This window comes from Euprymna scolopes, chromosome 31, assembly GCF_053919585.1.
Source record: "Euprymna scolopes isolate OS-2025 chromosome 31, ASM5391958v1, whole genome shotgun sequence".
Classification (NCBI taxonomy): domain Eukaryota; kingdom Metazoa; phylum Mollusca; class Cephalopoda; order Sepiida; family Sepiolidae; genus Euprymna; species Euprymna scolopes.
Window position 1 is genome coordinate 11,815,897 of NC_136512.1, and position 13,518 is coordinate 11,829,414.

General features: G+C 35.0%; 1 protein-coding gene across 1 annotated transcript in view; it reads right to left on the minus strand.

Annotated features, from left to right (window-relative positions):
- Positions 1-461: 461 nt before the first annotated feature.
- LOC145255621 (sodium-dependent serotonin transporter-like) overlaps positions 462-13,518 on the minus strand; it is a 192,713-nt gene continuing 179,656 nt past the window's right edge. The window contains exons 10-13 of the mRNA XM_080114141.1: positions 10,532-10,631; positions 10,219-10,319; positions 5,495-5,662; positions 462-799 (exon numbers count right to left, since the gene is read on the minus strand). Of these exons, the coding sequence (XP_079970267.1) occupies positions 722-799; positions 5,495-5,662; positions 10,219-10,319; positions 10,532-10,631 (447 nt within the window). The 3' untranslated portion in view covers positions 462-721. The remainder of the gene's footprint in view (positions 800-5,494; positions 5,663-10,218; positions 10,320-10,531; positions 10,632-13,518) is intronic.

Consider the following 13,518-nt stretch of genomic DNA (forward strand, 5'->3'; position numbering starts at 1 on the left):
CAATCAATTAATCTATTTTGCCCTTAAATCATCAGAGGAAATATCACCAAAAGAAAATATAATGCATTTGGGCATAAATACGAAATCCGAAAATTGGAATAGAAGTGAAAATTAACTTCTTTTTAGCTTACATTACGACATAGGTGTGTCGACGGAGTTAAACGAATACATTGTAAGATGGTCAACATCATGAAATTTGGAATATGAACTTTCGTCATTTATTTTTTATATGCTCTATAATCATATTGAGCTTCTTAAATTAAGGATTTGTAATATATAAAAAGTGAAATTGAAAAAAAATCATATTTCCACACACACACACACACACACACACACACACACACACACACACACACACAAACACAAACACACACATATATATGTATGTATATATATATATATATGCATATCGCCTTATATATTAATATTTTCTCTAAATTTGGAATATTTATCTATTTTCCTTTTATATTTTTACCGCTTTTTTTTGCCTTCATTGTTTCTTCTTTTCTACTTTCTCGTTTCTTTCTTTTCTCTTTCTCTTTCTCGGTTCGCTGAATAATAATAATAATAATAATAATAATAAAACGTCGTTTTCGTGGCCTTCAATCTGTCTCCGTCGTAATTCGACTCACCCCTTTCTGCAAACGTCTTTTCGGCATGCCTTAGCCGTTCCTGCGGCTGGCATACCGAAAAAAAAAAGCAGGCGGCACGAGTTTTGTGTTTATAGGTACATCGCCGTAGTCTCTGCTTGTTGGACATGCTTCGGGATCTCTTCCGGTTCGATCATTTTCTTGAATCGCTGCAATGAGAGGAGACAGGACGACAATAATAGGACAGGGGTTTAATAAAAAGAACGAGACAGAAACATAAAAGATTAAAATCGAACAAAGCTTTAATATTAATAAAATATTTTATAACAAAGTTTTAACACTAATAATATCTATCTATCTACTTATATAGTTTATATGCCTGGGAGTGTTCTTATATAGGTTTTATATCGGAATACCTCCGATAAGTATCGAAAATCGTTAATCCAACAAAAGTTTAAATTGTACTTGCGATCATGTAACATATTTTCCTTTATAAATCTCCATTTTCGATTGTAACTGTAAGTTATTTTACATATTTCTTTTAATAAATCTCTATTTCCGATTGTGACTTATTTAACATATTTCTCTTAATAAACCTCCATTCCTGAAACTATTTTCTAACAATCGTTCTTACTCTAACTAAATTAAGTTAAACTCACTACAACGAAATAATTCGGTTTCTAAGCAGAAACGACACAACAAAGCTATTTACAAGATCAACAATGGCGGTGAAACAGCAGCGCGGGTCCTGACGAAGAAAAGAATAAATAAACGAAACACGGCAATAATTGGCTAGAATCAAAGTTTAGTATCTGTCCTCTGATACTACGGTTCATCTTTTCTGTTCTTCATCAATGAAGGAGAAATTTTTCTCGACTGAGAGGAATTTTATTTTTATTACAATCTAGAGTACCTCTTTTTATGGAGCTGAATTTTCCCCACATTAAAAGCCAACCTTGTGTCTAACTCTGTCCTTGTGGGGAGGTAAGTAAATAAGGTCGCAATAATGTGATGTTCCATCACTAATAACGGTCCTGGATATGACCTTAAACTATATCCGATGGTCAGGCCCCAGCTTGCGGGCTTTGGGGAGTGTGGAGCCACCCTTTAACTGCCATTGCTCCCAGGTCCACTCTGACCCAGACTGGTAGTACCTGTTAGGATCCCAACTATGGATTAAATAGAAACCTACTTAAAAAACAAAACAAATATACTCTATTAAAAAATTGTTCTTCAAAATCATTGGACTCGGCATTAAATAACCTGAAAAGGGTTGATATGCCGTAAAACAAAAAGTACCAACCAACCAACCATCTTTAATAAGAGATTTTATAAGGACGAGATGATAACAATCATAATAATTTCATAAGAACAACGAAATATGACTCACATAGAGTTTAATAAGAACAACACCCTATTTAATAAAAATGATTTAATTAAAAAAAAAAAACGGTTTTAACACTAATAAACTATTCAATGACAACAGCAGGCTCCTTCAGTCTTGGACAAACTATGGATACTCACGAAGGGTTGTTTGCGCGTGAAATTTTTGTGGCAGGAGGTGCGCAATCTCCAACCACACCTCTCCTGAGCCGATATTGTTAAATACCAGTGGCAAGTGAAGTACAGGACGACTGGAAACAAATGCTGACGTATTTGGAGAGCACATACAGCGCCTAGAATTCCCAAATGGTCACCCATCTGATAATAATCAGGCTCAACGTTGCTTAACTTCGGTGATCTGACGAGAACCGGTGTGTCAACGCAATTATGCCGTATTCAATGACAACAAGGCCCTATAGAAATAAACAATTTTTGCATTCATATGCACTCCAATCAAGGCACGATGCCAATTATACGCAAAGGGGCTACTGTGAATTAGGGGTCATATCTACGGAGCATACTAAGTAGGGAGTTGAGTAGTGAGATTTCTGTTCGCATTACACTTTCATTTCTGCAGTCACGGAATCAAACAACGGGGAGGGATTTCCAAAGCTTAACAATTTAAGGAAAGAAATTATTAAAGTAAAAGGTTTTCTGGGAAACTCTAGAGTGTAGGGGCGGGATTTTGCTGCTTTTCGTGTTAGTCAGAAGTGTTTACATCGAGGGAGCATCGATGCAATGAGTTTATCATAGCATTTGCCATTAAAGTACTTCTAAAACGAGCACAGGCATATAACGTTGTGGCGATGGGACAGAGGTTAAAGTTTGATTGACGGTGCGGGATCTATTAGCTTGGAGACTCTTGTTTTGGACCCTGTTTGATAGGGAGCGACGAGGAGTAGTAGATGCAATAATCCAGATGTAGAAACAATAATCCATGCGAATGTTGGCTTTGTAGAGATAGGCATAAGAAGTTTTCTAGCGCTAGAGGCAGAAGAAGCACATCTTTGCGGCAGCCTTGTCAATGTCTTCAATGTATTTGTTCCAATTCATGTTGCCTGTGAATGTTAGGCCGATCAGTTTGAATGCAGGACAAGCTCATGCAGTAGAACCCCGGGATACAGCATTAAAAATTAGTAACAAAATACATTACAGTATATAATACACATGTATATAATACAATAACATTATAAATAACACTGTAAGGCGGGGCAATTACTGTAACCAGGAAACAAAAACATCGTAACCTGAATAAACTGTATCCTAGGGCCACTGTGTACCGGGGTTCTGCTGTAACGCTAATAATATTTAATAACAGCAAGGTCACCTATTACTAATGGAGGTTTTGTATCTGTCTGCCAGAAACCGAAATTATAGTATCACTTCAATTTTTTTTTACTAACATTCACCCCAAACGAAGCATATCGCTACTTGGGACCATGCTTAGGGAAGATGAACAAGATGTTGGTTTACGTTACATTTAAACTTCTTCATATCAGTACAGTCATGGAAACAAGTAGCAGGAAGGGAATTCCAAAGTCTAGCTGTTCGAGGAAAGAAACTATTAGAGTAAAAAAGCTTTCTGGCATTTAGGAATCTCAATAGTGAAGGGGTGTGATTTTGTTCTTAAGTGGGTTTGTCACTAACACATATTCGATATGTATCTGTTTGAAGTCGAAACTACACTAGAAGTACGTTAGGGGGTTGTTCAGTGGTCAATACCATCCTCCCCGAGATTATCTCTCCCTTTTTCTTGAAAGTGTAGCATCTGTTTCTTTGTCAGGCATTACTCACTTCTTATAGTGTAGTATATGTTAGTCCATCATGATTCTATACTACCAGGCATTACCTCCTTTTTGGAAGAGGGGTAAGGATAATGCAGTATATGTACCTTTGTCAAATATGCAAGCAATAATACAAATAAAATCTATATATCGTTAACAGTTAGAATGTGTGTGAGTGTGAGGACACTTCTCAACCTATATACTCAACGAATTTTTTCTGTGCAGACTTGAAATTTAGTATATAGGATATTCAGACATGTGGAAAAAGAGCTGCTAAGGGGTAAAAATAGAAAAATTGGTACGTGGGTGTCATAGGATTCTTGTCTGTCTGATAACTATTTCACGAATGCGCATGCGTGAATCGTTCTTATGACAGATTCCTTATGTTAAGAATAAGTATGTTTGAAAACACTTTTAAAAATCGTATCAAGCTGGCCTAATAGTTATCATATTTGACTCACTGTATTTAAGTTTTGGTTTTGATGTCAATAATTGTCAGCACGAACTAAACTTAAGAGTCACAGTCCAAATCAGCAAGTGCTTCGCGGCAGCATTTGCTTTTTATGTTTTGATTAGAGTTTAGCAATGATAGTTTGCTAGTAAAAACACATAACAAGGGAGAGAGGGTGAGAGAGTGATTAAAAAGAGAGAAGAGAGAGGGATACAATGAGAGAAGAGTAAATAGACACATATGTAGAAAAGAGGGAGAGAAAGAGAGAGACTGAAAGGCTTAAGAAGCATGAAATACAGGGTGGAACGATAAAGTTGTCGCCCTGAAGAAGACAACACTTCCCCTTTATTTTAGAACTTTTAATGAAAAGGTCAATTCAGAGAACTTGATTATGTAATAGAGCTGACATCTATTCAATGTAACCGCCTTCAGACTCAATCACTGCCTCGATAGGAGTCCGGAATTGGGAGCATGCCTTTTACACAAGTGCTGGCGGGAGCTCGATAAATACTCGGTGGATGGCAGAAATCAGGCTCGCTTTGGGGTTGTGGGAGGTCATGTTGGTGATGTCCTCGACGTATAACCAAACGAAGTAGTCCAGCGGGCTCAGGTCGGGGGAGAGGGGCAATGAAAGAAGAGTACAAAGTCGTAGCAGAAGGATTCTGAAGCCAAGTCTGGATCTCTTTGGAGCCGGTGCCGAATCCTGCTGCCGCACTCAGGGTCTGCCAGCGGCCACTTGATTGCACCAAGGAATCACCACACTCTTGAGCACATCCAAGTACCCTTTGGTGTTGACTTTCAAGCCGACTTCGAAGATGTGATGTGGCATGATGTAGGCTTCACTTAAAACCACACCAAAGACCATAACCGTGGCTGAAAACTTTGTTTTTATCACTCTCGGTACGTCTCTATTATTCATGCTAATCCAGCGATGAATTTTGAGGGTGCTGGCAATGGTTCTGTTGTTATAACTTGAATCGGTAGAGAGCATGAGTTGTACATGTACAGCGGCGCATCTCGAATCTCGCTCGTTGAACATTTTGTCACTTTCAAACATGATAGAAGGCTCCTATCGCTTTTGGGATTTCAAACATGATAGAAGGCTCCTATCGCTTTTGAGATTTGTACACAACTGGCCAACTAGTAGATGGTCTGCAAAAAAGAAAAAATAATCATTTTTCACCAAACGGAGATGGAATCATGTCTTTTCTAGGGCGACAGTTTTATCGTTCTACCCTGTATTTTGCCAGATGAAGCCGATAACTTGGTAGTTGATCGAAACTTACCTCGGATATCGATCCTTTTAAAGTGAAGAATTTGTAGATCATATACACAGGGATGCAAATTAAAGAAGAACATGTGATTAACCATCCGACACTTATGGACCAGGGAGGGTACTTATAGTCCCCGTACTTGGGCTGTGTGTAATTGATCATCGACAATATGAAGAGCGTCTGAAATGAGAGAAGAAGTAGTAGCGATATTCGATTAAGAAAAAACAAAAAATGAAAACCCTCATATTAATATCAGTTTTTACTATTTAGGTACGACAAAATAAGGCATGACAAATGGCGACTGTCGATTCTGTATTCCTGTGATATTTAGGCACGACCAATTAATGCACGTCAAATGGCGAGTAGCTTAATTTATCAAACTGTACAAATACATAACTGCCACGTATGATTTACGACTCTTCTTAATTGAGTTAGAGTGAGAACGATTGTGAGAAAAGAGCTTCGGAAATGGAGATTTATTAAGAGAAATATGTTGAATAAGTCACAAGTACAATCGGAAATTAAGATGTATTTAAAGAAATGTTCGCGTGCCCCCCCTTTTATTTTGGATAAATTTCTTTGTAAATAAATAACCATTTTTTTTTCAGACTCAAGTGAATATTAAAAAATACAAATCAAAGAAGAAAATAATTAAAGAAAAGGAACATGAATCGTAATTGATTTTTAATCATAAAGGTTTACCAAAAAATGTCAATGAAAAGTACATATAGTAACAAGTCATTTAACTCCTCCAAATCTCGGCCCGTTACTCGGAAGAAAAAAAAAACGCAGGTTGTTCGAATGACGCGCCTAAATATCACATATATAGGGAATCAGCAGGAGCTATTTCTCGTGCTATATCACGCCTTAATTTGTTGTGCATAAATAGTGAAAGCTTATTAATATCGATAAATCACTTTCAAACACGATTATATGAAACAAAATAAACAAATAGTATTTGTGTACGAGGGACGTTCGAAAAGTACTGTCTCCTATTTTTTATTCCGCTCGAATAAATCAGGGGGATTGTAAATTGGATTCTTATAATGACTGAACCGATGCATTCATCATCGGAATGTTTTATCTCTCTGTTGCAGATATTGACGGTGTGAGATTCTAAAAAAAGCAACTCATGTCATATACGTGCGTCAGAAGCAGGGATGCGTCATTGAATTTTTCTATGCAGAAAAAATTGAACTGATCAATATTTATCTGCGCCTGTTGAACATTTACAAAACCGATGTTGTTGGTGTCAACACAGTTAATAGATGGGTTCGTCGATTTCAGACCGACGACAGAGATGTGAGTTTAAAAAACGTGCCCCGGACGCCCATGCACTTTTTCACAGTGAAAGCTCGATAATTGTTAACCGATAACAACAGAGCATGTATTAAACAGATATGGCTACTCCCTCTGGGTAGCTGTTTTTAGATCTTTCAGTACGATTTGTGTGTTTTCAGGATTTTTGTTTACCGCATTTTCATTTGAACAAACATTGAATTGCTCTGAACGATCATCCCATTTTTTCCCAACTTATATATTAGATAAATTCATTGGCACGGATAGTGGTTAGGCAACCCTTGCTTCTAAGTCATTTTTAAAAGATGGATGATTAGGATTTCCAAATTAATACATGTGTGTGTTTGGATTATTAATCTGGTAGTGGGATGTGATGCGTCTAGTGCGTTAGGTATAAGTTAGTGTTAAGTTTATGCTTGCATGCCTTCTCGCTTTCAGCTAACACTGCTGGCTAACCTCATGATGAAAAGGGAGCAGCTATGCATAAGTCTTCCCTGCCAGTACCTAGCCTCTCCATCATCAAGACTCCTACAGTGCCTCCACGTTGGCCACACACGGTAACTGGGTGCCTTGCGACCCCAGGCTAAATCTGTAGGAGATCTCGGAGTAGTAGAGGACCCCAGAGGTAGTTCGTTATGGCCCACCGATGTGTGGACACGCCCTGGCACATTACCAACCCCTACCCCACTGTCTTGTGGGTGCCCTTAGTTGGGCGAAGACTAGGGAAACCAACCCTAAAATCAAACACTACTGCCTTGTGGGCCTTATCACAGCAAAAGTCTAAGAGATGGAAACTCTGACTTCAAATCCTACTGCTGTCTTGCAGTTTTCCTTAAAAGGCTATGGAACCTCATCCAGAAGAAAAGGCTTAGTAACGGCCACGATAAGGCGACTGTTTACCTCGCTGAGATTACTTTCGGCCAGAAGCTGCGGCCTCCTCTGCTGCCAGTTGTCGCGAGTTCGCTCCACTGGAAATGAGCATTGGAGGGTGTTTATCTGATGCGCAACAGATACTACACCTAAACTGCGCAAGCAAGTTAGGAGCCAAGGTGGAAAGTCCTATACCGAAGGATAAAGCACTGAGGCCCCGACTAGGCATCGTCAAGGATGACGGACTGCATGATGATGATGATGATGATGATGATGATGATGACGACGACATAAATACACTGTCTTGGTTAGTGATTAGGCAACACAAATTTGTTCATATATGTTGTACAGTACTTGTCGAGAGTATGGTACGTTAGTTTCATATATGTATTTACATTACCCGTCCGAGGGTAAGTAAAATTATTTTAATTATGTGTTGTACATTACCCGTCCTAGAGAAAGGAAAATTATTTCATATATGCACTGTAAATTTCCTTTCCTAGGGAAGCTACAATTATTTTATACATATGTTGTGTAATATCCGTCCTGGGGTAGGTAAAATATTTTTTTTGTTTGATAAATAGACATAAAAATTGCTCTATCTTAAAATAATAGGTATGTTACAAAATTAACTTCATTTTTCTCACTGTTTTATATGGTTCCGATCAACATTATATATATATATATATATATATATATATATATATATATATATATATATATATATATACCAGCAAAAGTACCCGCCCGTCGTTGACTGGGTTCAAAAACAGCCTACAGAAAATGGACTCTGATTTATGAAAGTATGACAGGCTATGAAAAGGAAGTGTTGTAAAGAGATAGCTTCGAATTTGGGGGTATCAAAACTAAAGCAAAATATGCTGAAAGTAAAAATAAAATAGATAAACCTATAATTTATTATACCATACCTGTTGACACTGAAACACTTATCACAATATTTTGTGGATCTATATAAAAAAAACCTTGTTAAACTTTGTGACAGATTTCCATTCTATGGATGTCAGCCGCGAACGAACACCCCATAATTTTATTATACCATATTTCTTCAAACTGAAACATAATTATCAAAGTATACTTACGCAGATAGATATGAAAAGTCTTTATTAAAGTTTATGCCTATTTCCATTCTATGGAGGCCAGGCGCGAACGCAGACCCCACAATTTTATTATACCATCCCTATTTAAGTTAAAACATACTTATCAAAGTATTATTATGTACATCTATATCAAAAACACTTGTAAACGCCATATTTAATTTCTCTCTCTCTCTCTCTCTCTCTCTCTCTCTCTCTCTCTCAGATCCCACCCGTTATTACATTCAACTCTACAGTCTTATTTGATTCTTTATTTAGTCAATTTAAGAAGTTCGTAATAATGTTTTATGGATTGTTGACAATGCGTATAATATTGAACAAAATAAAAAGAAAATATTATTTCAAAACAAAGCCTGGAAAAATCATGGATTACATAGAAGAATGCGGGCTTGTAAAGTAACATAGTTAATATTATGCTGAGAATAGTAAAAGGACTAGTTTTTAAAACTGGGAAAGAAAATGTCAAATTATTCTAGTAGCTTAAAATATTACAGCATTAAGAATTTATATATAATGCTAAATTGAATTTATTTTTTAATTCTTAGTGCTGCAGTATTTTAAGTAATGAATTTAATATATTTTTTACTAGAAAACCTTGTGTTTTTCTTTTTTTAGTTTTAACAACTAGTACGTTTACTTTTGTAAGCTTAATCTTAATCATATTACTTTTTCGTATTTTTTATGTAACAATATACAGGGTGGGCCATAAGTCGCGCACCAAAGAATTAAGTGATGTGAAACTGTCAAATCTGCGGGGGAAAATATATTTTCTTTTCTTTGGGTAGGAGATAAATCTTCTTTTATAAAGTAATAAAACTTTTTGTTGCATTTATCAGTTGCTATAACTGTCAAATTTAATTTCAATCAAAGCTTTTTTTGTTATGATTTGCCTTTAAAAATTTTTTATTTTAATTTCAGGCGTGCGTTTAACAATTGACGAACGAATTGAACTGGTGTTTATTATTTCAGTTTATTGGTTAAATTTGATTTTAATAAATAACGTTTATTACTATCAGAATTATTTCAAATCCTTTGATGCGCGACTTATGACCCACCCTGTATATATATATATATATATATATATATATATATATATATATATATATATATATATATATATATAATATATAAATATATATATATTGTTATATATATATATTGTTATATATATATATATATTGTTATATATGTATATATTGTTATATATATATTGTTATATATATATATTGTTATATATATAATATATATATATCTTGTTATATATATGTATATATTGTTATATATATATATTGTTATATATATATATAATATATATATCTTGTTATATATATGTATATATTGTTATATATATATATATATATATATATATATATGTAAATATATAACAAAAAATATGTATAAGTCTGACACCTGATAGGTAATTAAACTGTTTCAATGTATAAAAATACTTACAATAAGGAAGACAGGACTGACTACACACCAGCAAACCCTCCAGAAAATGCCTGGGCGATAACCTATCATCGACTCAATATCATCACTAAATCGGTTTACACCTGGAAATAGATATATATATATATACTGATAGATAGATATAAAAAAAAACAACTTAGAAACGAAGTCATTAATCAAACATTCAATGAGGATGTATAGCATATAGGATGAATATAGCATTTAACACGGTATTTTCTACACGCAGTTATATTCGACACAGACGTGGAAAATTCCGTTTCTAAAAAAAACATTAGAAACAAAATGGAAGGCTTACCATATATCCACGATACAGCGACAGATTCCAAAAATACAACGAATAATATCGATATGGGTGCGCTGTGGGTGTCCAACAGTTGAACGACGTATATTCCACCCTTGATAAAAGAAATTGAGCAAGAATGTCATAAAAAAAAGAAAAGAAAATATACATAGACATCACAGAAGAAAATATACACATTCTTAAATAGTTGGTGTGTGCTTAGTATTCGTCTGGTGATTAAAATTTACGGACCAGCATTGACACATACACGAAGTTATCGGGTCGATTAGTGCATTCATGCCATCTGTTCTGTATAGAAAAGAGACGCGATGTCACATGACTGAAGAGTGAGAGGGTGCGTAACATCACAATGGACGTTTTAAGTTGAGAGAATGCAGAAAGGTCTTTAATATGCACGTAACTGACACGGAATGAAGATGGCATATTCCCAAAATCAGATAATTTGATCAAGTAGCTTTTTTAAAGAAAAATCAAATTTTATGACTTATTCGATGCGACAGAAACTAGTCGCAATGTTTGAGCGAATTCAAAATTGATCACTGGTTACCATTTCATGAAAATCTCTCCAGAATCAAGGGCTTATCAATGTCTGTTAAAAATACTTTGTCGCTAAAAATTGGGTAATCTCCAAAAATACCGTTAGGGCTTACAACATGGCCGCCAGAAGAGTCACGTGATCCGGTAGGTGTATCAGAATTTTAGGCGGAATTTTTGACACCCCCAACAAAAAACTGCGAATAAAATATATAAAACTCGTAATTTCTGTTTTTAAAGTGGGTTGTCAATTTTCTTTATGAAATATACTTCCAAAATAAACTATTACAGTCGTTTAAAACATAATAGAAGTATTATTTTTTATTTTTTTAAAAACAATGTTTGCAAAATGTCTACGCACGTTCGTAGACATTTTGTAAACATTGTTTTTTGTTGGGGGTGTCAAAAATTCCGCCTAAAATTCTGATACACCTACCGGATCACGTGACTCTTCTGGCGGCCATGTTGTAAGCCCTAACGGTATTTTTGGAGATTACCAAAAATTGATTTTCTTTAATAAAATAAATACTTGATTTTTGGAATTAAAAAAAATATCTAGTGTATTTATGTTGTGACAAGTAGGTACACCATAAATGTTTTTCTTTTTTTTTTTTTCAAAATAGAAGAGAAGATATACACAGGAGTAAATATACAAATTCTTAAATGGTTGGGTGTTTAGTAACGTTGGATCGATGAGTGCATTTGTTACATATTCACTGTCCCCGGTTGCTCAAAATGCATTTGTCCAGTCTATATAATTGTTAATATCTACATTTGTTGCTGGTGCAAGATATATGTACACACTGACAGCGAAGTAAAAATCACAACACAGCTGATCTATAAAAAATATTTATTGTTTTTATTTCACACCGACAAATTAGCTTTTGATTATAAATTATTACTAGTGTGTTGACGCTTCTGAAAGGGCGTGAGAGAGGGGCGCATGGTTGTGTCGGATGTTGGGCTGTGAAGAAATGTGACAGCCTCGCTCTCTTTGGAAAATAATTATCTCGGGTTATATATATATATATATATATATATATATATATATATATATATCTTTATATATGAGAACAACAGGAATGGGAAATGAAGTCACAAAACTATATATGGGTGGATATAGATTGGTTCATTTATTCAATAAGGGAATACAAACAATTAGTTGGGGTATAGAAGGGATTTTATGTCAAGGCATTTCGAAGCCTAATGCTTCTCATCAGAAGAAGAAGTTTTGTGACTTCATTTCTCATTCCTATTGTTCTCCTATATACTTGTTGAGCTTTATATTGTCCAGATAAGTCTCCTATAATAGGATTGAGCTCACTCTTTTCCTCTAGCGAACTAAGCTATATATATATATATATATATATATATATATATATATATATATATATATATATATATATATATATATATATATATATATATATATAATCCGATAGTATTATTTTCCAGAGATAAAGTAATCACTGAAGCGTAAGGAGGTTAATACAAGAGTGCTCAATACCGAAGTAGGGTAAAATATACTTTTTATTTGTTTTTACATAAGCAGTAATATGTTGCTACACAGTCATGAGCAAGTTTCGATCAGCTAGTTATTAGAGACCTCATCAGGGGATACAATCCCAAATACCCTATTTAGTCTTCTTTACACACAACTAAATCTTATTCCTTGTTTTTAAAAACAAAATAATACTGAACAACATTTGACGGAACCTCCTTCTTGTAACGTGGAAGACCTGATACTTTCATTGCAAACTTTGATTTCGTATAAGCTGTATCGTCTGATGAGGTTTATAGTTACTAGTAACTAGTTACTGAAACATGCTCATGATTGTGTAGAACCTTATTACTGCTTATGTAAAGACAAATGAAAAGTATATATATATATATATATACCAGAGTGCTCAATACCGAAGTAGAGCAGAGTATACTCCTTATTTGTTTTTACGTAAGCAGTAATATGTTGGTACGCAGCCATGAGCATGTTTCGGTCAGCTAGCTACTAGTAACTAGAGACCTCTTCAAGCGATACAGCTTATACAAAAGCAAATTTTGCAATGAAGATATCAGATCTTCTTTGTCACTTCTGATAAAGCTCAACTCAGAAGGAGCTTAATTTTTATCTCAAGATATGCTTGACAATGAGTGTATACCAATCTCTACAAAAAATATATATTCCTATCCCTTTTATACAGGAATACATTTTTAAATTTATTCCAGTCCTTACTGCCTTCTAAAACATATAATATCGAAGGCTTGGCATTATCATTTAAACTCCACCAACAATTATAAATCATCCATTTCTTCTGGGTCCTGGATATGACCTTAAACTATATCCGATGTTGAAGGCCCCAGCTTGCAGGCGTTAGGGAGTGTGGAGCCACCCTTTAATTGCCATTGCTCCCAGGTCCACTCTGACCCGGAGTGGTAGCACCTGTTAGGGT